Source organism: Triticum dicoccoides, chromosome 1A, assembly GCF_002162155.2.
Source record: "Triticum dicoccoides isolate Atlit2015 ecotype Zavitan chromosome 1A, WEW_v2.0, whole genome shotgun sequence".
Lineage (NCBI taxonomy): Eukaryota > Viridiplantae > Streptophyta > Magnoliopsida > Poales > Poaceae > Triticum > Triticum dicoccoides.
Genome location: NC_041380.1, coordinates 585,257,289 through 585,281,787, shown reverse-complemented (window position 1 = coordinate 585,281,787; position 24,499 = coordinate 585,257,289). Strand labels below are relative to the sequence as shown.

Here is a 24,499-nt window from a genome sequence, read left to right as displayed (position 1 = left end):
TACATGAACCGTCGAGAGCCACCCCCCCGTGGGCCTGGGCCACAGTGGGAACGAAACAAAACAAAAACACACGGAGGAGAGGGAGAGAACGGATCGGAAGCAACCCGAACCAAAACGAAGACGCCAGTGGCAGTAGTACATACATTCGCTAGTCAACAAAGCAAAAAAAAAAAAAGTTTGACAATAAGCGGAGCACACGACCAACGAGAGCGCAGCGCGTTCACCCATCCCGATTCCACGGGAGCTCCAGCCCGCGGCTGCTGCTGCTGCTGCTCTCCCCCCACTCCCAAATGGCCGCCGCCTGCTTCCTCTCCGCCCCCTCCCCGCTCGCCCGCCCGCCGCCGCGCCCGCGCCATTCCCTCAGGCACATCGCGCGCGCCGCGGCCAACAGGCCGCCCGCCGGCCCCCTCGCGCTCCCGGCCTCGTTGCGGAGGCCGCTGCGCGACCTCGTGGTGGGCCCCGTCGCCGAGGCCGCGCGGCGGGCGCTGGCGGCCGCCGCGGGGCCCCTGGTAGTCGCGCTCGCCTCCGCCGCGCTGCTCCTCGGGGACGCCGGGGCCGCGTCCGCGTTCGTCGTCGCCACGCCGCGGAAGCTGCAGGCCGACGAGCTCGCCACCGTGCGCCTCTTCAAGGACAACACCCCCTCCGTCGTCTACATCACCAACCTCGCCGTCAGGTATGGCTGGGCCCATCCTCCCCCGCCCCCTTTCCCTTCCATTGCCACGGTGTGTCCATCTGTTTGGCCTTGGCGCCTAATGCGAAGAAGCTTGGGGCCTCTGTTTTGGTTTGGTGTGTAGGCAGGACGCCTTCACGCTGGACGTGCTCGAGGTGCCGCAGGGCTCCGGCTCCGGCTTCGTCTGGGACAAGCTCGGCCACATCGTCACCAATTTCCATGTCATCCGTGGCGCCTCGGACCTCAGGTTGGTTAACGCTTAACAGAGTTGCTCGCTGCCGATATATTCTTCAGCAAAATTCAAATCACAGCATGCCCGTTCCTAGATATGACATTTATCCTAGGTTCATACTTCATACTCCCTCCGTTCCAAATTACTCGTCGTCGTTTTAGTTCAAATTTGAACTAAAACCACGGCGAGTAATTTGGAACGGAGGGAGTAGAATGGTGTGATTGCTGTGGAGCTGTAAGAACTCAAACGAAGGAATACACATTAAACAGGGGAAATGAGAGTTGCAGAACTGCAATTGGATATTGATAAGCATGGGCAATGTGGACGTGATTGCTTAGTTTTAATAGCAGAGTACAGTGAACCATTAAAGCTCGCTGCTAACGACTCGTTGTCATTTGGATACGGTGTGGGTAGCAAATATGTCCATAGGTTGTAGGCTGTAGGTTAGTTATAGTAGATGTTTAACCTGACACATCTTTGAAGCTTTAGAGTGACTATATTTTGCATCCCATTTTTCATAATTTCATCCAGTACTTGATGCTAGATCCGAGACTTACAATGACCTATGCACTTTGGTTTCGTGTAAACATCATTTACGTGTTAGTCATGCTTTCTTTGCTTCCTTGCTAATGTCACATGATGTGAATTTACTCAGATCTGCAGATAGTAGGCTACCATCTTGTTGAATATTTATGACAGGGTTGTCTTGAATTGTATCATGGCGAAGTGAAATTACCATTTTAGTTTTACGTAGGATCATGCTTGCTGATCAGTCGGTGTAGGAAGCGCAAGTTGTCGGATTTGACCAGGACAAGGATGTCGCTGTTTTGAGTATTCAAGCACCAAAGGATAAACTAAGACCTTTACCAGCGTGTCCACCCATCCCGACTGTTTTGTGTGTCGGTTAACACTTAATAGAGCCAGTCGCTACCAATATTCTTCAGAAAAATTCAAATCAGCATGACAATTCTGCTAGATTTTACTTTTATAGAAGGTTCATAGAATGGTGCAGTTGTTGTGGACCTGTAACTGTAAGAACTAAGAACTATAACGAATGAATAAACAGGGGAAACCAGAGTTGCAGAACCGCAACTGGACATTGATATAAGCATGGGCAATGTGGACGTGGTTGCTTATTTTTAATAGCACAGTGAACCATTAATGCTCGTGCTAATGACTTGTTATCATTTGGATTCATTGTGCGTAGCAAATATATCCATAGGTTGTAGGCTGTTGGTTAGTTATAGTAGATGTTTAGCCTGACACAGTGACACATCTTTGAAGCTTTATAGTGACTATATTTTGGATTCCATCTTTCATAATTTCATCCAGTACTTAATGCTAGATCCGAGACTTTGATGCGAAATGCTAACAATGACCTATGCACTTTGGTTTCTTCTAAACCTTATTTACGTGTTAGTCATGCTTTGTTTGCTTCCTTGCTAATTTCACATGATGTCAATTTACTCAGATCTGCAGATAGTATGCTACCATCTTGTTGAATATTTATGACAGGGTTGTCTTGAATTGTATCATGGCGAAGTGAAATTACCGTTTTAGTTTTATGTAGGGTCACGCTTGCTGATCAGTCGGTGTATGAAGCGCAAGTTGTCGGATTTGACCAGGACAAGGATGTTGCTGTTTTGAGTATCGAAGCACCAAAGGATAAACTAAGACCTTTACCAGTTGGTGTGTCAGCAGACCTACTGGTTGGTCAGAAAGTTTATGCCATAGGAAACCCTGTGAGTGCTTCTTACACCAGTTGTTCTATGATTTATCTCTACATGTCGGCTGATGTGCAAATTTGACATCAATCATTCAGTGTTTTTGTTACTTGCATTTTGTGTTCCTTAGTAATTTCTTTTCATTTCAACTCCTGAACCTGTGTTGAAATTTCAGTAGGGCCAGCCTGTTTCTTATCCTGATTATGTTCAGTAGCAATAGCATTGGAAATGAAAATACTCTACCATGTCCATGTCCATGTGTCCAACCACCGATATGCCAAACAGATTCTATGCTAAGGAACTATGTATGGCATATATATTTTTTGTAAATTTTCAGTATAGTTCATGGATGGAAAGAGTTGATTTAAACAATTCAGTTATTTGGGCTTCTCTTTCGATTATGTGCATGTTACTTTAAGCAACTACTGATTACTGTCTGACATCTGTTATTTATATATTTGCAGTTTGGCCTTGACCACACTCTTACAACAGGTGTTATCAGGTGTAGTATTATTGATTGGTTGAATTGACTCCTCGTTTGCTGATTCTTTTGTTCAGTCTTTGGTAAACTGAGACACTTCTATTTGTTCTCTTCTGATTTCCCCCAGTGGATTGCGGAGAGAAATTAGTTCAGCTGCAACTGGACGTCCTATACAGGATGTAATACAGACTGATGCTGCTATCAACCCTGGTAACAGCGGGGGCCCACTTCTTGATAGTTCTGGAAACCTGATAGGTGTAAATACTGCTATATACTCACCTTCAGGAGCATCATCTGGGGTTGGCTTCTCCATTCCAGTTGATACAGTATGTCACTCAGCTTAATTCATAATTTTGGATTTGTTCTGGGTCTTCTTTTCCTATAAATTTCTTGCTTATTACAAAGCATGTATTTCGACCATATTCAGGTTGGTGGTATCGTGGATCAGCTTATACAATTTGGGAAAGTGACAAGACCTATTTTGGGGATAAAATTTGCCCCTGACCAATCTGTGGAGCAGCTTGGATTGAGTGGAGTGCTTGTCTTGGATGCTCCCCCAAACGGACCAGCTGGCAAAGCGGTACTGTCCATCTATATTATACACATGTTTGATGCAAATTCAATGGAACTTGATTGGAAACCACGAGATATTTTTACAGTAGTCAAATTCTTATTTTGTTTCAGTTTCAGTAAACAATCTTTTTGCACCTAGCATGAGAAAACCTTCTACTGTTACTCCAGTACATTATAGCATCTGTTGAACAATGTTCTCATGTGCCTTCTCTGATTGTCGGAACTAAGAATAGCTTAAGAAACAGAGCAGTAATTCATTTGATAAGAACCAAACTTATGTGTAGAATAAACTCGTATTTTCTGTTCCTTCTATATAATTGTGAAATGCATTTGTTAGACACGTTTCTGCGGTACAGGACTTGTGCGGCTAAATATTTCTGCTTGCTATGTTGTATGCAGGGTCTGCAATCAACGAAACGGGATGCCTACGGACGACTTATCCTCGGGGACATAATTACTTCTGTTAATGGTACTAAGGTTGCGAATGGAAGCGACCTGTACCGTATCTTGGATCAGTGCAAAGTCGGAGAGACGGTAAGCTTTCACCCATGTTCAACAGGAACATTTTTTTCCCTTGATGGCTGCTAAGATACTCGCTTCTGTTCTTTTAAAGGTGACCGTGGAAGTATTGCGCGGAGATAAGAAGGAGAAGATCGCTGTGGTCCTTGAACCAAAGCTCGACGAAACATAGTGAGCGGTGTCCTTCTCGGGTGTATTCTCACGTAGGTACAAGGTATTAGCATGTTGGCCTACCACGGAGCTCCTTGTACATAATTGATGTTTGTAAATTGTCTGGTGTAAAAAGAATGAAAAGAAAAATATCAATTTGGTTCATTGCTCATGCCTTATGTGCACTGTTCCAGTACATGATCTATCTGCTTACGTATGCTACTAGTCTATATACCTATACCAATATATAGTGTGACAATAACTTCAAATGTCAGCCATTAGATATGCTTCATCCAATGGTTGAGAATTGACAAGTCTGAAGAGTATCATCCATTGGATAAAGTTTTCATCTCAGAGGATTCTGACTCGTGATCTTTTAATTGAACCTGCATTCTATCATCCATACTATTCTAGAAGCATCTTTTTCTCATGCCAAGAATCTGATTCTAAAGTTAGAACATCTCGATTATAGAGTTTCCTATATTCGCATCGAAGGAAATAAAATGTCGAGAATGCATCTCCCCCTGCTGTATATTTGTTGACGTGCTTTGCACGTACACTTTGCTAGTAGTTTCAAAAGATTTACCTTGACATTGGAAATATTCTAGTTCTGAAAGAAAAAGAAGTGAACAAAACATAATTCTAGATATCTGGACCAACTCATGACATTGTGTTATTGCAAAAGATCAAGTAATATTAAGTAGATTGAACTTTATTGAAAAAGATATCCAGCTAACAACTGCTCCACGGAGAAATCACACAAAGGACGCTCCCAGTTCAGTGCGATCGAAGTAGGCGCCGGTGACTCCCCCCTTCTCCGCGAGCGCAACTACAACCGCGGCGGCGGCGCCCTCGGCGGCGGTGAGGATGCCGGTGTAGTCGTTCATCCCGGTGACGACGTAGCCGGGGTGCACGCAGTTGACCCGCAACGCAGCGCCCTCCTCCCTGGCGATCACCCTGGTGTAGGCGCACACCAGCGCCTTGGACGCCATGTAGGCGGCGTACACCGGGTCGGCCGGCCACCCGCGGCGCTCCAGCGCGCCATTGCCCGTGCCCAGGTCCTCGAGGAACAGGCCCGACATCTCGTCGAGCCGCTGCGTCGTGAGGTTTGCGACGTCGTCCAGCTCCCGCCGGAGCTCGTCGCCGCTGAAATACTGCATTTTTGCAAGGTGAACAGCCAGGGTGTGATGTGAGCAAATTTGTTTCAATTTGTTGTGAAATACTCTACATGGAGATGAGAGGTGTGTACCCTGAGCAAGCCCCAGGCAGAGGTTACGTTGACGATTCTGCCGTCGGAGGAGGACCGGAGGAGCGGGAGGAGGGCTTCCGTGACGGTCTTGTTGCCGTGGTAGTTGATCCTCAGGCAGTCCTCTGCATCCTGGGCGGTCTGCGTGGTCCGCTGCCTCAGCCACTCGGCTCTCTCCATCCCATCCATGCCTGCAAGCTGTTGTTAAGTGATGGACATGGATGCAACCAAACAACCTCAGTAAGTACTTCAGCTCCAAACGGTCCAAAGCAAAGCAGTATCTAAATGTGATCTCAATGTACTCCAAAAGTGAATTTTAAGGGAATGCGACATATATATCGGAGACAAATTTACCGTCTCCTGGAGGGTTGCCGGGTCGCCGACGTCCGTGGTCACCCCGAGCACTCCGGCATTGTTGACCTGCGGTGCGGTGTGCGCATAGTTGCCATGTTTCCGGTACGGTGGGAACGAGGAACGGGAACGGGGGACGAGAGTCGGGGGCTGGAAAAAATAGGGTACAGTGAGGGTATACATCTCTAGAACGATTTTTCTAAAACGGAAACGCGATCCAATCAATTCCGGTATGATGAATCCGGTACGGTACCATGGAACGAGAAACGTGAATCTTTACGGGTGCGGGGAGCAACTGGCTGGGAGGGACCGAGGGAGTACTTATACAGGGAACTGGCTGCATCGTCGATTCATGAAGACTAAAATATATTATCTCCTTCCCAATGGAAAATTTATTAGCAGCCTTGGAGTAATTGGAGAGCAGAATAAGGAGTTATTTAGAGGAGTGGAAAAGAACGGGGCAGAAATTAAAACGAGGAGTTCGTGATTGATATGGCTGACCTTTTGCTTACTCGATCGATTCAAGAACCAAGACTGTCGAGTCGCCGAACCTGAATCGACGATCCAGCTGCGGAAACACCGAATCCGCATCGAATCTTACCGAATCGACCCTTGTTCCCGAATCTGATTCCGGGTCGATGAATCCAGATCGAGGGACGGCCCACCGTTACCCGTTTCCGGCTACTATGGGTGTGCGTGAGTGCGATGATCATCAATTTTGTTGAAATTGCCTTCTGTATCACAAATCCTTTGCAAATTGAAAACTTCATTTGAAAATTTAAGCAACTGTACCAATATGTCAAGCTTGCCGAACTTGTCCTTTATGGAAGCAGCCAGATGAGCGGCACTGGCGGGCTCGCTGATCTCCAACTGATGAAACATGACATCCGGTAGCCCCTCCTCCCGGAGCTTTTCGGCTGCCTCAGTGCCCCTCTTCTCGTCCCTCGCCGTCAAGACGACGGTGAGCCCGTGAGCCGCAAGCTGCCGGCATATCTCCAGCCCCATCCCCCGGTTCCCTCCGGTCACCACGGCAACCCTAAGAGAAAAAATATAACGATGAGAGTGCAACTAATCAATAAACAGGTGGTTGTCTCTAAATGAGGCATCAATCTGCTATTACTCAGACAGAAAGCTGCTTACCTTTTCTCTGATGGACCGCTGATGCTTCCTTCCATTGTGGCTTCTTCTAGTCCTGTAGGTTTTGCTTATTATGAGTACTACAATAGAAGGAACTTGCATAATGGCTTTTGAGCTGTTTGAAAGAAAAAGACTTTCAGTATTATGCTTTGTTCTGCACTTTTGATGCAAATGATTATATAGCAGAAATTATTTACTACTCCCTCCGTTGTTTTTTATAAGACGTTATAGACAGCTGACCCTGAACTGTTTTAGGCACTGTCTGAACTGTATAAAACTTCTTGTAAAAGTAAACATAGAGAGTAGTTCCATATATAATCTGCAATAGCAACTACAGTTTAGAGTTTATCAGATGCATATCCCTTGGAAGTCCCAAGTCCGAACCTCGTGACACTAGATGTTTTCAGTCCATGATCTTCACAATTTTGCATTTTATATCAAGTTTTTTTTCTGTCAAATCACTCGAGGGACTGCTCTACCAAAATATTTCTAATGGCTATACCATACAATGATACAGCACAATAATTTCAGTACAGATTGCAACACTAGGATAGGGTAAGAAGCAGAGCAGCAAGCAGCGGCAGCAACCAGAATAAGAAGCAGAGCAGAGAGCAGCAAGCAGCGTCCCAGCTCTCTCGCTCGGCCGGCGCCTCCCCCCATCGGCCGGCCCTACCTCACCGGCGTCGGCGAGGGTGTGCCATCTCAGAGAGGACACGCCGTCGAGCTCCTCCTCGCTCCTCACCGACCACCTCCTGCCACTCCCCTACTAACCAACCCGCCGTCGAGCTAGGGCCTAGGACTGGAGGGAGGAAGAAGGGATCAACCTGACAGGGACGGAGGACTCCCACCGGGACGGCGTGGGGAGAGAAGATGCGCCGGCGCCGCTGGGCTGCAGTTGGTCGATGCCGCACGCCCTCCTCGTGCACAACTTTGCCTCTGCGCTTGGAAAAGATGGCCGATCTTGCTTACTTTCTCCACTGTATTTTTATCACTGGGCCATGCTGAGACAAGAGCTCAACTCATACTCGGTCAATGTCGGAGGCTGCAAGGAACCGCAAACCTCTTTTTACCGGTGCAGGGATGTACCGGTGCTAAATTCATCCTTAAATTTTTGGAGATTGGTGCACGCTGTCTACATGCATACTACTATTTATTTGTATTCTGTTGAACATCATCATGTATGAAACGTCTTGTCAACTCTTGTCAGCACTTTTTGTCAGTACGATGCATGCATGGCTCAGACATACTCTCCTCCTCTGGCCCCCATAACAAAGGTACCCATTTAAATTTCATTTGACATTTTCAACCATTAATATCTTTTAAACCAAAATTACATATGTGAAATATTTTATATATTTGATCTCCGGGTGTCAAGACCTTTAGAACAAGATCAATTTTGGATAGATTTCAAATACATTTAATTTTCAACATTTCAGTTAACTTATTTCACTCTATATATTCTATGTGAAACTGCTTATTTCAGTGTTCGAAATTTATTTCACTCTATATATGGAACATATGAAACATGTTATTTCACTCTGTGTGAAACTGCTTATGTCAGTCAGATTTAAAAATAACATGTTTCACACATTTGAAAAAGTAGCTATTTTCATAGATCTCACTTAGTTCAAAAATCTAATTTCATAGATTTTAATTACTGCAGAGAAATATGTGTTTGAATGATATTTTTTATATGAGTAAAATAGTTTTTTAATTGAAATATTTCTTTTTTGTGAAAAATCCTTATTTATTTCTGTATATTGTGAGTGTAATGTGTTTTCTGAAACTAGTGAAATGAGCGGAATCTATCTTTTGTAACGAGTAAAATCACTTTTTGAAACAAGTGAAATATAGTATTTCAATTGACTGAATGTAATGTGTTTTCTGAAATAAGTGAAATTAGTTTCTTGAAACGAGTGAAACAAAGTTTGAATTTTTTTTTTTTTTTGTGATGTGTGAAATAAGTTTTTTAAACGAGTGGAATATAGTACTTCAAATGAGTGAATCTAATGTGTTCTCTGAAATGAGTGAAGTAAGTTTTTTCAACTGAGTGAAATCAGTTGTTTGAAATAAATGAAATATTAGTTTGAAATAATAAAATTAATTTGTAAATGAGTGAAATCCGTATTTCAAATTAGTGAAATAATTTTTTTGGAATGAGTAAACTCTGTTTATTGAAATGAGTAAAATCCTATTTTTTGTAATGTGAAATTAATTGAACCAGTAAAAATTCAATCTAGCCAAATTGTATCCAAGACCGGTCTTGTTTTAAAGGTCTTATCACCCTGAATTCAAATGTACAAAAAAATTCATTAATGGAAATTTGGTTCATAAGCTGTTAACCATTCAAAATATGATCAGCAAATAAAATGCAACTACTTTGTTTGGGGGAGAAAACCCATACGCCGTCCTTTTCCACCAAGTCATATCTAAAGCTGCCACGCATCTAACATGCACAGATGTATTCCTTTGTCTACTGCTTGTATTGCATAGTAAATTATTTTTACTTTATACACAAAAGGCTGGCACGAATCTCAGAGAAAGCAATTGAACGCTCCGGTAAAAAAACTTAGTCGCGCAAGGAACATGGACGAGCTAGCTAGGTCGTCGCACTGAGGCTTCCTTAAGTGCTGACGTGCATCGTGTGATAAGAAATGGTCGCGCGATGGCATCAATCTTGCGACAGCTGAACTCGGAATAAAAAATGTTTGTAGAGCGTCTATAACTAGAGTGGGCAAATCCGGCTCCCTAAATGTCCGCGGACATGTCGCAGCGTCGACTTGCTTCTCATTGTTTGCCCGAACAACCACACCCTTCATATTTAAACTCTCATTTTCATGCAAACTCATGCACGCTAGATTATATAGCATACATAATCAAATGTTCAAATCATCACCAATTCAATGATTCAGCACAACCAAAATTAAAGCACGGTTTAACAATTCAACACAACCCAAATATAATTCAACAATTCATTTATAAGCCTCCTTCACAGCCTGGCGGACGAGCTGCCGAGCAATTAGTTAGGGTTGCCTGCAACATCTGGAACTTCCCTTCGTTCATACGATCATCCAGGGTTGGTAAACCGAGACAATTCCGTTTCAAATTCAGAATTTTGAACTTGCAACTCCCGCTTAACCACAATCTATGTCTCCATAAGGCAGTTGTACCGAAACTGTATATAACATTTTTGTGGGTTTATTAGCTGGTCTATTGCTCTTCTATATCAATGAATGACACCCTTAACATACTATGCCTAGGCTAAATTAGCTCTGAAAAAAGGATATTGTCATCAACAAATAGTAGTTGTAATACTCCTGACCAGTAGCGGATCTAGCCCAATGGGCCAAGGTGGGCCAACAATAGAAGTGTTCATAAAAAATATTTTTTCTTAATATTTTTTACCATTTTTCCTATGCTATAAAGCTATTCCAAAAATGCCAGGGTGGGCCGTGGCCCACCCTGTCCACCCTCTACCTCCGCCACTGCTCCTGACGCCTCACTACATATTTTTACATGTTGAACATCATGTGTCTCCACTCCTTGTTGAAGCAGCGTAGAGAGCTCCCGGGCAACAAAACAAAAATAAATCGGGGATATGTGTTCACCTTGTCGAAGCCCACACGACGGTGCAAATGAATTCAAGATTGCCATTGACTTTAACATAATTTCTTACTGAGTAAAAGTGTGTTATATCGACTAGAGGGGGGTGAATAGGCGATTTTTATCAAATTCTTCAATACGTGAGAGTTATGAAGACAAACAGTACAGATATGCCTATCACTTAAGCAGCGGAAGTTAGATTACACCAGACAAGCCATGGTCAAGTATTCAATAGAGTGAAAGCACAATGACAAGTAGCTGCAGTGTAATAAGGATCAGATAGGAAGAAGTTATGAAGCCAGTCAAATCATACAGTTATGTTGTGAAGACAAAAGATAGAGCAAGCATGCAATGGCTTCACAATGAATAACAGTAAGTTGAAGGGAAGTGAAGATGAAACCAGTGACACGTTGAAGACAATGATTTGTTGGACCAGTTCCAGTTGCTGTGACAACTGTACGTCTGGTTGGAGCGGCTAGGTATTTAAACCAAAGGACACACAGTCCCGGACACACAGTCCCGGACACCCAGTCCTGAACACGCAGCTCAGGACACCCAGTCCTCACCGTTTTCTCCTTGAGCTAAGGTCACACAGACCTCGCCCAATCACTCTGGTAAGTCTTCAAGGTAGACTCCCAAACCTTCACAGACTTCGTTCACCGGCAATCCACAATTTCTCTTGGATGCTCAGAACGCGACGCCTAACCGTCTGGAGGATGCACAGTCCTCAAGTGTAATAAGTCTTCAGATCACTCAGACACGAAGACTTAAGTGATGCCCAATTTACTCTGGCTCTGGGTGGTTAGGGCTTTTCTCCTCGCTAGGAATTTTCTCTCAAAGGCTTCGAGGTGGGTTGCTCTCAAACGACAAAAGCCGTGCACTGAAATCTGAGTAGCCAACCATTTAAGGTTGAAGGGGGTGGACTATTTATAGCCACTGGGCAACCCGACCTGATTTGTCCGAAATGAGCCTGGGTCACTAAGGAACTGACACGTGTTCCAACGGTCAGATTTTGAACTCACATGGCAACTTTACTTGGGCTGCAAGTAAAGCTGACTTGTCCGACTCTGGACAAGATTTGCTCTCATAGTCTTCGCTCGAAGACATAGGATTTGAATTAGGCATCACTTCAGTCATTCTGACTGGTTCTCTTGGACCCCACTTAACAGTATGGTGGTTCCTATGACTCAACACAAATGAAATAAACTACAAAGAATCTAAGTCTTCGAGTTCCATAGGCTTCACGTGGTGTCTTCTCTTGTCATAGTCTTCAATATGAATATCTTCATGTACCACCATTGTCTTCAATGTCTTCATACGTTTTTAGGGGTCATCTCTGGTAGTAAAACCGAATCAATGAGGGACTTCTACCTGTGTTATCCTGCAATTCTCACAAACACATTAGTCCCTCAACTAGGTTTGTCGTCAATACTCCAAAACCAACTAGGGGTGGCACTAGATGCACTTACAATCTCCCCCTTTTTGGTGATTGATGACAAACTAGTTGAAGTTTTCAACGGGGAACATAATTTGTGAAATTGTAAAGGAATTGTCTTCATAAGCTGCAAGGGCTCCCCCTGAAGATGTGCATATAAGTAATTTGCTTCTTGAATGCAATTGCACATGGCAGGTTGTACTTGTGGAGATCCACTTCAACTTATGATGACAATCCACTATGCATGTAAGAGTATACGAAGATAATGACATGCATAATGGAAAATGGACGTCTGCAGAATGATCTAAGTGCGGAATTTATCGTCGCACATGCGGAATTTATCTTCGCATAACAGAGTGACAAACATGTAGCAGACGACCATCAAGTCTAAGTGTTACAACTCAAAGAAGCAAATGTAGCAAAAACGGGAGTTGTAAGCACGAAGCAAAATGTAGCAAAATATAAAGGCACCCGCCCATAGTGACCCGCTTGAAGACTAAACCATCATATGCTTCTCCCCCTTTTGTCAGTGATGACCAAAAAGGTTTGAAGACATAGAGTTTTCTACGCGTTCCCAGGCGCAGCAGGGTCGGTGGAAGTGTTTGGCGGTGCAGATGAGCTTGGTGCAGAGTTGATGCGTGCTGAAGGAGGTGGAGGTGATGTAGTGTCGCCCTCTTCATCGATAATCCGTGCATTCACCGTGGCAGCAGAGGAAGAGAACTCCGAATCTTCAAGTGATGGTGTGCTTCGCATCACAGCTCTTCTAGGAGGTGTGGAGTCAAACTTGAATTGCTCTTTGAAGCCAACCTCTTGAAGTTCAGCTTCAGAACACATCATTGAGAGTCCTTTCCAGGTGCGGCGACAAGTTTCATGAGCAACGAATGCATTCTTGGTGGCAAGATTCCTGAGGCGGTTGACATCCACCAAGAGGCTTTTCATCTGTCTCTTCAACCAGTCGTGATGCCTATCTTGCTTTTGGTGAAGGGCCACAAGAAGCTCTCGGTCATTGAGGGCACGAGCGCGCTTCTTGGGTCGCTGAGCAGCTGTGCTGTCAGTGGCTTCAGTAGATGCAGGTGCATGTGTGGTGCCAGCCAACGGATATACTCTGGAGATGGCTTCAACACCGTCAACATTCTGAGTGAAGCTCTGGTGTTCCGCATTTTGAAGACTTAATGGTTGCTTGGCAGGCTCAGGGTATATAGCTTCAGCAGAGGTGTCCAAATCTAGCAAGAAGATTCGATGGTTGCGGGCTGAGGGCTGATATGAAATCGCAGAGTGAAGCTTGATCAGCCTCATAACCCAAGGAGCATAAAACTTCAAGCCAAATAAATCTGAGCCAGACGCTGCAAGTAGGTGGATGAAGAGATCCTGTGCGTTGAAGCATTTTCCATGAAGAATGCAGAATATGAGAGTCTTCATTGCACCTTCAATCTTGGCATATGGAGAGTGTCCCTTAATGGGCCATAGAGTCTGCCTGATGATGTGATATATGGTTCTGGGCAGGTACTCTAAGTCTTCAACGAAGAACTCAGTTGGATAGGGTGCATCATGAGGCAATGGCTTCATCATTGAGAGCATCTGACTCATATTTGGCTCAGGACGCTGAAATATGCTCTCAATTGCTTCAGCATGGAGTTGGCAGCCTTCTTCGAAGAATTCTCCAGGAGTGGGAAGGCCGGTAAGCTCAATGATATCGAAAGCATTGGCTTCATGATGGATATTGCCGGTCATCCACTCCAGGACCCAAGTCTTCGGATCTTTGTTGTAGCCTTTGATATGAAGGGTGGCATAGAACTGAAGCAGAAGCTCTTCATTCCAGTGCTCTTCATCAGTGATAAACGGCAGCAGACCCACTTTCTTGAAGCAATCCAGTGCGTCTTCCAGGCCAGGCAGGCCAGCAACAGCTTCAACCTCAAGGCGCTTGTGAGGAAAGATGCGACCTTGGTTGTATAGGATGCATGAATAATAGCTGCGCTGTTGATAGCTCCAGAACCTATCTGATACAATCCGTTCCCTTGAATAAGGGTTCTTGGAGCTGTTGAAAAACGTGTTATCTGCCCTGAAGCTGTTGATGTTGAAGGAGCCAGGAGCTGATGCAGGACCTGGGAACCTTGGCAGTCGTGGGATCGGCTTCTGGACCTGGGGCCTGTGCGCAACATGATAGTTGAATTGGGGACCGGCAGCAGACTCAGGCACAGAAGTGTCAGGAGCAGTAGCTTCAGTGTCTTCTGAAGCTGTTGTTGGGGAGGGCTCCACATTAGCTTCAGTGTTGTCTGTGGCAGCCTCAACATTTTCAGCCTCCACACGTGTAGTGGGAGGGACGAACTCAGGCACGTTCTCCTGGAGAACTGCTTCTTGTTGGAGCGGGGGAGTTGGAGCTTGTGGTTCTTCTTCATTCTCTTCGGCTAATGCAGCCGGAATGTCTTCAGCAGACTCCTGAGGCCTTGGTCCCTTGCGAAGCCTACGGAATGCAGACGACGCTGTTGGAGTTGGAGTGGGCTGGGCCTCATTGTCTTCCTCTCGTGGGCGATCTTCCCACGATGCATCTTGTGCAATTGGCGTCGGACGACCAATGCTGATCAGTTCGCTTGTCTCAAGCTGAGGAAGGGCTGCATCACCTTGTACATTGTCTTGGTGACCAATGTCTTCAGCAGCGTTGAGGTTGGCTGCTGGAATATCTTCAGCGTCAGGAGCCTCTGTGGGAGTAGGCTCATGAACTGTCAACTGACGATCTGCGTCAGGATAGATGACTGAGAGGGGTTCAACTATCAAGGGCTCTGTGGGAGCAGCCCGAGATTTCTTGGTCTTGCGCTTCTTGGTGGTTGGGTCAGAAGGAGAGGCTTCAGAGTGTTTCCTCTTCCTAGCTTCGGCCTCATCTCCCACTTCGTCTAGCAGTTCCAAGTGTGGTAAATAAAACCTCTTTTTACAGCCTCTTTTGATCCTATAGTTCGATCACTTTCTGCCATAAGAAGTTTCTGTTCACACAAGTTAGATCTCTATCAGTCTACATCTCATAACCTGCCTAGTATGTTCACTTGTGCTTCATGAAGTAGTTAGATTCCTCACTTGTACTAATCTGTGGGTTTGTACAAATCTGGAACCAACTTCTTTTCTATGAGTGAATGTCTTCGCACGCTGAGGTCAATGTCTTCTAAACCGATTTATCTTCAAAATCTTCTGAGAATGCATATGACCTCTTCCCCTTCCCTCGCACCTTAATGCTGTCACAGGTACATGTCCGTGGGAGAATCCTTTGGTTCTCATAGTCTGCATTCATTTGCAGAGTACTTACAACATCACATCAACTCACCTGAAGCCAGTTCCTGTTGGTCAAGTAAAAGGAAGCCTTTGAAGCCTTTGAACTCTTTGAAGCCTTCCAAGTTAAGGTTTATGGCTTCAGTAACAGCAGCAAGGAAGGGAGGCAGACAGAGACGTGGGGGAACATCCAAGGATCTGCCTGATGAATTGGCAGAGATGTACAAAACTGATCTTGAAGAGAACTATGTTCAGCGCAAGACTCGAATCCAATGGATTCGAAGATATTGGGCAGAGCAATGGTTCCACTACCACTTCGTCACCCAGGAATATGCGGAGAGGTATGCCATCAAGAACCCATGGGGAGACGTACTGTACAAAAATCTCATACCCAGGTCCAGAGACGAAGCCATTGCTCAAGGCTTCTACCCATGCATGGTTCGAGGACCGCAGCCTGCTGACGCTCATCCATCAACACTACTCTGGTGTCGCGATGACAACCTGTTCAAGCGCAACTTCCAGTTTGCTCAGAACTCTGCAAATCAAAACAAGAAGAAGCTGGGGTTAGACTTCAACCCTGGTCCCTCCTCACCAAGAGCTGACGGCACACGTGACGCAGAACCAAATATCATCGGTCCGTATGCAAATCTTGAAGGCCTCATCACCCACATCCGAGTACTAGGGACTGCCGTGAATGACCCTCCAGCAGATACTGAGTCTGATGACACCGAGCAGTTCGATCCTCCGTGCCCTAACATGGCGACGGAAGACACCTACGGCGACGGCGGAGAGGATGATGTCCGCGGTCGGCGTGAAAACGGCATCGGAGAGGTTGCGGCAGTGAAGCGCTTCGTCGCCGGCATCGTTGAGAGCTAGCGGTGGCGCTAGGGTTCGTGCGAGGGTGGAAGAAGAGATAATGACCGCAGTGAATCGTGTATTTATAGGGATAGAGGCGGTACTGCGCTATTACACAGGTGCCCCTGGCGTTTCGCATCTTAACAACATGTGTCCACCATGCGGAATATCAGGGGCAGTTCCACATCCCACGCACGCCTGGATTGTCGTGTGGTCGTTCCTACTTCTCCGGATTTCTTGTGGATGGATGAGCATTGAAAACAATTTTAAAGTTTGTCTCTGTGTCTTCTGCTGACAAGGACGCAGAGAAGACATTCGACAGTTTCAATAGAATGCATATGACTTGGAGAGATAGAGTTTGAGATAGAAAGCATAGAGAGGTTAGGGTCCGATCACATTCACTTAGTTCAAAAGATTCAAACAAGAAGACATAGCTATAAGTGAATGCTGTAGAGGACAGAACACTAGTACATATATATATATATATATATATATATATATATATATATATATATATATATATATATATATATATATATATATATATATCTAGATAATCCACGTAGTGAAGATAATCATGAAGACATGTTGAGATTGAAGCCAAACCAAATGTGAAGACATTGCAAGTAACGCCATGAGTGAAACACTTCAAAATGGAACGTTTGGTGGTGGCGTTACCCACCGTATAGGAAGTATTAGACTCAGACACGGCGCACAATTATCGTGGCGCTCTGAAGTCAATTTCCACATTAATGTATTCACACTTAGAATGTATGTCTTCATTGATTGAAGATATACGTTACTTCGTGTGTTGCACACCTAAGTCATCAATATGCATAAGTGTTAGGATGTGTGCCTGATCACAGGACATTTGATGATTCCAAGATATTTAGCTCACACCGTAACTTGCAAAATCTCTTCTCATCCAAGGGCTTGGTGAAGATATCTACCAATTGATCTTCAGTGTTGACGTGTATGATATCAATATCTTCCTTTGCAACATGATCTCTGAGAAAGTGATGATGAATTTCAATGTGCTTTGTCTTCGAGTGCTGAACTGGGTTGTGGGCGATCTTGATGGCGCTTTCGTTGTCGCAGTAAAGTGGCACTTGCTTCAGATGAATGCCATAATCCTTGAGAGTTTGCTTCATCCATAGAAGCTGAGCGCAGCAAGATCCAGCAGCAATGTATTCAGATTCAGCAGTGGAGAGGGATACACAGTTCTGCTTCTTTAAGACCAACATACAAGTGATCGGCCCAGAAAGTGACATGTGCCTGACGTAGACTTCCGATCAACCTTGTCACCAGCATAATCAGCATCCGAGAATCCAACCAGATCAAACTCTGAGCGCTTTGGATACCATAATCCTAGAGTTGGGGTGTGAGCCAAATATCAAAGAATTCGCTTCACAGCTAAGTGATGCGACTCCTTTGGTGCCGCTTGGAATCGAGCACACATGCAAACACTAAGCATGATATCTGGCCTAGATGCACATAAATAAAGCAAGGAACCAATCATGGAGCGGTATACCTTTTGATCGAACTCTTTACCATTGTCGTCGGGACTCAGATGATGTTTGGCTGGCATTGGTGTTGTGAAGCCTTTGCAGTCTTGCATACCGAACTTCTTCAGACACTCTTTAAGATATTTCTCTTGTGATATGAAGATGCCGTTGCGTTGTTGCCGTATTTGAAGACCGAGGAAGAACTTCAGCTCCCCCATCATGGACATCTGATATTGCTCTTGCATCATATATCCAAACTCTTCACTGTATTTCTGATTGGTGCAGCCGAAGATAATGTCATCCACATATATTTGGCACACAAATAGTTCACCATCATATGTCTTCGTGAAGAGAGTGGGATCTAGGGAACCAGGTATGAAGCCTTTGCTCTTCAGGAAGTATTTGAGTGTATCATACCAGGCCCGAGGGGCTTGTTTGAGGCCATACAGTGCCTTATTGAGCTTGTATACCATGTCAGGATGTTTTGGATCTTCAAACCCTGGTGGTTGTGCAACATATACTTCTTCTTCAATCTTGCCATTGAGAAAGGCACTCTTCACATCCATTTGATACAGAATTATGTTGTGATGATTTGCATAAGCCAGCAGAATACGTATGGCTTCAAGTCTAGCCACAGGAGCAAAGGTTTCATCGAAGTCAATGCCTTCCACTTGAGTGTATCCTTGAGCAACGAGGCGAGCTTTGTTTCTGACGATCTGGCCATGCTCATCTTGCTTGTTGCGGTATATCCATTTTGTGCCTATTATGTTATGCTTCCGTGGATCAGGACGCTTAACCAATTCCCATACATTTTTCAGCTCAAACTGTTGAAGCTCTTCTTGCATTGCTTGAATCCATTCAGGTTCCATAAATGCTTCTTCAACTTTCTTGGGTTCTGAAATTGAGACGAATGCGAAGTGCCCACAGAAATTTGCCAGTTGAGTTGCCCTTGATCGAGTGAGTGGACCAGGTGCATTGATGCTGTCAATTATTCTGTCGATCTGCACTTCACTGGCTACACAAGGATGTATAGGGCGAAGACTTTGCTCTTGCTGATCTGTGTTGTCATTGGGAGGAATATCTTCAGGCTGAGCATTGTCTTCATGTGGATCAGGTGCTGAGATGATAAGTTCTTCTTCAGGATGTGCTTCAGAAGGTACAACTTCTCCAGTTCCCATAAGCTTGATTGATTCACTAGCTGGAACTTCATCTAGCACATTTGGCAGTTGCTCTCTTTGTGAACCATTGGTTTCGTCGAACCGCACATCCACTGTTTCAACCACTTTGTAGTGGAAGAGATTGAAGACTCTGTAGGAGTGTGAATCCTTTCCATATCCAAGCATGAAGCCCTCATGTGCTTTTGGTGCAAACTTTGAGGTGTGGTGTGGTTCCTTGATCCAGCATCTTGCGCCAAATACTCTGAAGTAACTGACATTTGGCTTTTTGCCAGTTAGGAGTTCATAAGATGTCTTGTTCAGAAGCTTGTGAAGATAAACACGGTTGATTGTATGGCATGCAGTGTCAATGGCTTCAGGCTAGAATTTTCTTGGAGTCTTGTATTCATCTAGCATTGATCTGGCCATCTCAATGAGTGTTCTGTTCTTGCGTTCGACGACGCCATTCTGCTGTGGCGTGTACGGGGCTGAGAATTCATGTGTGATGCCCAAAGTATCAAGATATGTGTCAAGGCCAGTGTTCTTGAATTCAGTGCCATTGTCACTTCTGATGTGCTTTATCTTGGCGCCATAATTGTTCATAGCTCGACTGGCGAAGCGTTTGAAGACATCCTGCACTTCAGTCTTGTAAAGGATTATGTGCACCCAAGTATATCTAGAATAATCATCAACAATGACGAAACCATAGAGGCAAGCAGTAGTGGAAAAAGTTGAGTAGTGAGTGGGACCAAACAGATCCATGTGAAGCAGTTCGAAGGGTCGAGTAGTGGTCATGATTGTCTTCGAAGGGTGTTTTGCCCTTGTCATCTTCCCTGCTTCATAGGCACCGCATAAGTGGTCTTTCTTGAACTTGACGCCTTCGATGCCTATGACGTGCTTCTTCTTTGCAAGGGTGTGGAGGTTCCTCATGCCAGCATGCCCAAGTCTCCGATGCCAAAGCCAGCATTCTGAAGCCTTTGCCAGAAGACATACTGCAAGCTGTGGCCCTGCTGAGAAATCTACCACATACAAATCATCTTTCCGATACCCTTCAAACACTAGAGACTTGTCAGATTCCATTAGTACCAGGCAACGATATTTTCCAAATATTACGATCATGTTCAAATCGCAGAGCATTGAAACAGACATTAAGTTGAAGCCAAGGGATTCAACAAGCATGACTTTATCCATGTGTTGATCCTTTGAGATTGCAACTCTACCTAGACCCAATACCTTAATTTTACCAGTGTCAGCAAATGTGATGTGGCTCTTGTCAGATGGACGTAAGGTTGAGTCCATAAGAAGACTTCGTTTGCCAGTCATGTGATTTGTACACCCACTGTCAATAATCCATTCTGAAGCCGCTGGTGTCGTACCCTACAGTGCAGTTAGGGGGATAGGCTTCACGGAGAGTATTGTGAAGCAGAAACATTTGACGAACCAGTGGGTTATGAAAACTTAAATCCAGGTTAGGACTAATAGGGAGAGTAGCATGCGATTCAGGAACGAAATATATAGTGATGCCATTCGGGCATTTGATCTTGCACCCCACAAGTTTTTTAAGGTCCCCAGCAATAGTGTCAGAAGATTTTGGTTTTCTGCTGGAGACCTTTCCCTGCAAAAGATAGTTAAGCTTTCTTAACCACCCACATCTTCAAGGGTGGCTTAGAAGCAATAAGTCTAAGTGCAGCATCTGAGAATTTTGGCTTTGGAGCCCTAGCAAACAGTCTAGCAGGCGAACTATAGTACTCATAAAAATAGGCAGAATAATTCTTGGTCATATGAACATGACGGTTTGATGAACCGCTCTCATATTCATATGCCTGAGTATGGTTTCCCTGCAAAACATTTGCGTTAGTGCGACTCAGATGAGTCCTCTGTCTGTATGAAGCCTTTGGAACGTATGACGCCTTTGGTCTGAGGTTTGTCTTCTTCAAGTGAGGTGTCATGAAGACATTCACAGGAAGATTCTCCAGACACGTTTTTGGAACCCAGATCCTCTTCATAGGCGGTCCATTGCTGCAGTTAGTACCAATGTACTTAGCAAATACTTCACCATTCTGATTCATAAACAGTTTGTAGTTTGCATCAAAGGATTCATCAATGATAATGGGGTTAGCACAAGTAAAGCCAGATAGATTGGATGGATCTACTGAGGATTCCTTTGCAGCAACCAATGTGGTTTTGGGGTACTGCTCAGGTTTCCAGTAAGAGCCATCTGCATTAATTTTCCTCACGAACCCAACACCCTCTTTCCTAGGGTTTCGGTTCAGAATCTGCTTCTTGAGGACATCGCACAATGTCGGATGTCCTTTGAGACTTTTGTACATCCCTGTTTCAAGCAATGTCTTCAACCTAGCATTCTCATCAGCAATAGCAGTGGTATCCTCAGCAGAGGGGTTAGTTTCCACTTCAACAGTTGAAGATATTGCAACAGCAGTAGCAGTGGAACATTCAGCAACAGAAGTAGCATTATCACGCTCAATGCATTTAAGGCATGGTGGTTCAAATCCTTCCTGAGCGGAACTGATCTGTTCGGCGCGAAGTGACTTGTTTTCCTTTTGAAGGTCTTCATGAGCCGCTCTCAATTTCTCAAGTTCTTGCTTCCTTTGAAGATAATCATAGGAAAGCTTTTCATGAGTAGTTGAGAGAGTATCATGACGATCTTCAAGTTCTTGATACTTAACGTGAAGATTTTTTATGTCTTCAATTAAGGATTCAGATCGAGTCATTTCAGCACCCAATAGATCATCGCTTCTGTCTAACAGTTTTTGAATATGTTCCATGGCTTTCTGTTGTTCAGTTGCAATTTTAGCAAGAGTTTTGTAGCTGGGTTTTGAATCACAATCAGAGTCATCGTCAATAGATGTTTGATAGTGAGTAGTGCGTGAGTTTACCTTGGCACCGCGTGCCATGAAGCAGTAGGTAGGAGTGGAATCGTCCTTGTCATTTGCATCGGTGTCGGTGATGAAGTCATTGTCTTCAGTGTTGAAGATGGACTTGGCGACGTATGCTGTAGCCAGACTCACAATGCCAGAATCAGACTCCTCCTCAGATTCCACCTCTGCCTCCTCAGAAGCGGACTCCTCCTCTGAATCCATTTCCTTGCCAACAAACGCACGTGCCTTGCCAGATGAACTCTTCTTGTGTGATGAAGACTTTGAGGAAGACTTGGAAGAAGACTTTGAGTATTTCTTCTTCTTCTTGTCGTCAGAATCATATTCCTTGCTCTTCTTCTTCTTTTTGTTCTCGTTGTCCCACTGTGGACACTCAGAGATGAAGTGTCCAGTTTTCTTGCACTTGTGACATGTTTTCTTCTTGTAGTCATGAGCAGAAGCTTCATCATTTCTTGAGCTTGATCGTGAAGACTTTCTGAAGCCTTTCTTCTTGGTGAATTTCTGGAACTTCTTCACTAGCATTGCAAGTTCCCTTCCAATGTCTTCAGGATCGTCAGAACTGCTGTCAGATTCTTCTTCAGATGAGGAAACAGCTTTTGCCTTCAAGGCACGAGTTCGCCCATAGTTAGGACCGTAGATATCTCTTTTCTCAGAAAGCTGAAACTCATGTGTGTTGAGCCTCTCAAGTATGTCAGACGGATCGAGTGTCTTGAAATCAGGACGTTCTTGAATCATCAGGGCTAGGATGTCAAACGAGCTATCGAGTGATCTCAGCAGCGTCTTGACGATTTCATGTTTGGTGATCTCAGTGGCGCCGAGGGCTTGAAGCTCATTTGTGATGTCAGTGAGCCGGTCAAATGTGTGCTGGACATTCTCATTGTCATTTCGCTTGAAGCGGTTGAAGAGGTTGCGAAGAACACTGATTCTCTGATCTCTCTGGGTTGAGATGCCTTCATTGACCTTGGAGAGCCAGTCCCAGACCAGCTTGGAAGTCTTCAAGGCACTCACACGGCCGTACTGTCCCTTGGTCAGATGACCACAGATGATATTCTTGGCAGTAGAGTCCAGTTGAGTGAACTTCTTGACATCAGCAGCAGTGACACCTTCTCCAGCCTTGGGAACGCCGTTTTCGACGACATACCATAGGTCGACGTCAATGGCTTCAAGATGCATGCGCATCTTATTCTTCCAGTAAGGATATTCAGTTCCATCGAAGACGGGGCATGCATCAGAGACTTTGATTATCCCTGTAGTCGACATAGCTAAAACTCCAGGTGGTTAAACCGAATCACACAGAACAAGGGAGCACCTTGCTCTGATACCAATTGAAAGTGCGTTATATCGACTAGAGGGGGGGGGGTGAATAGGCGATTTTTATCAAAGTCTTCAATACGTGAGAGTTATGAAGACAAACAGTACAGATATGCCTATCACTTAAGCAGCGGAAGTTAGATTACACCAGACAAGCCATGGTCAAGTATTCAATAGAGTGAAAGCACAATGACAAGTAGCTCCAGTGTAATAAGGATCAGATAGGAAGAAGTTATGAAGCCAGTCAAATCATACAGTTATGTTGTGAAGACAAAAGATAGAGCAAGCATGCAATGGCTTCACAATGAATAACAGTAAGTTGAAGGGAAGTGAAGATGAAACCAGTGACACGTTGAAGACAATGATTTGTTGGACCAGTTCCAGTTGCTGTGATAACTGTACGTCTGGTTGGAGCGGCTAGGTATTTAAACCAAAGGACACACAGTCCCGGACACCCAGTCCTGAACACGCAGCTCAGGACACCCAGTCCTCACCGTTTTCTCCTTGAGCTAAGGTCACACAGACCTCGCCCAATCACTCTGGTAAGTCTTCAAGGTAGACTCCCAAACCTTCATAGACTTCATTCACCGGCAATCCACAATTTCTCTTGGATGCTCAGAACGCGACGCCTAACCATCTGGAGGATGCACAGTCCTCAAGTGTAATAAGTCTTCAGATCACTCAGACACGAAGACTTAAGTGATGCCCAATTTACTCTGGCTCTGGGTGGTTAGGGCTTTTCTCCTCGCTAGGAATTTTCTCTCAAAGGCTTCGAGGTGGGTTGCTCTCAAACGACAAAAGCCGTGCACTGAAATCTGAGCAGCCAACCATTTAAGGTTGAAGGGGGTGGACTATTTATAGCCACTGGGCAACCCGACCTGATTTGTCCGAAATGACCCTGGGTCACTAAGGAACTGACACGTGTTCCAACGGTCAGATTTTGAACTCACATGGCAACTTTACTTGGGCTGCAAGTAAAGCTGACTTGTCCGACTCTGGACAAGATTTGCTCTCATAGTCTTCGCTCGAAGACATAGGATTTGAATTAGGCATCACTTCAGTCATTCTGACTGGTTCTCTTGGACCCCACTTAACAGTACGGTGGTTCCTATGACTCAACACAAATGAAATAAACTACAAAGAATCTAAGTCTTCGAGTTCCATAGGCTTCACGTGGTGTCTTCTCTTGTCATAGTCTTCAATATGAATATCTTCATGTATCACCATTGTTTTCAATGTCTTCATACATTTTTAGGGGTCATCTCTGGTAGTAAAACCGAATCAATGAGGGACTTCTACCTGTGTTAGCCTGCAATTCTCACAAACACATTAGTCCCTTAACTAGGTTTATCGTCAATACTCCAAAACCAACTAGGGGTGACACTAGATGCACTTACACCG

General features: G+C 44.7%; 2 protein-coding genes across 6 annotated transcripts; one reads left to right on the top strand and one right to left on the bottom strand.

Annotated features, from left to right (window-relative positions):
- The first annotated feature begins 275 nt into the window (after positions 1–275).
- LOC119292748 (protease Do-like 1, chloroplastic) lies at positions 276–4,611 on the top strand. Its single transcript, XM_037571470.1, has 8 exons — positions 276–673; positions 795–917; positions 2,473–2,644; positions 3,091–3,128; positions 3,235–3,433; positions 3,535–3,687; positions 4,080–4,214; positions 4,294–4,611. The coding sequence occupies exons 1-8, from the start codon at positions 291–293 to the stop codon at positions 4,369–4,371; spliced, it is 1,281 nt and encodes a 426-aa protein (XP_037427367.1). The 5' UTR covers positions 276–290; the 3' UTR covers positions 4,372–4,611.
- Positions 4,612–4,975: 364 nt separating this feature from the next.
- Positions 4,976–8,110, bottom strand: LOC119292715 (short-chain dehydrogenase/reductase 2b-like). Of its 5 annotated transcripts, none has more exons than XM_037571453.1 (6): positions 7,908–8,110; positions 7,087–7,198; positions 6,739–6,982; positions 5,950–6,096; positions 5,599–5,793; positions 4,976–5,503 (listed from the first exon to the last, which is right to left on the bottom strand). In XM_037571453.1, the coding sequence occupies exons 2-6, from the start codon at positions 7,119–7,121 to the stop codon at positions 5,105–5,107; spliced, it is 1,020 nt and encodes a 339-aa protein (XP_037427350.1). In that variant the 5' UTR covers positions 7,122–7,198; positions 7,908–8,110; the 3' UTR covers positions 4,976–5,104. The 5 variants fall into 5 exon arrangements, with proteins under 5 accessions (XP_037427350.1, XP_037427348.1, XP_037427358.1 ...); XM_037571451.1 differs by having other exon boundaries at positions 7,087–7,138; XM_037571461.1 differs by having other exon boundaries at positions 5,950–6,015; positions 7,087–7,138; positions 7,908–8,108.
- Between the last annotated feature and the right edge of the window lie 16,389 nt (positions 8,111–24,499).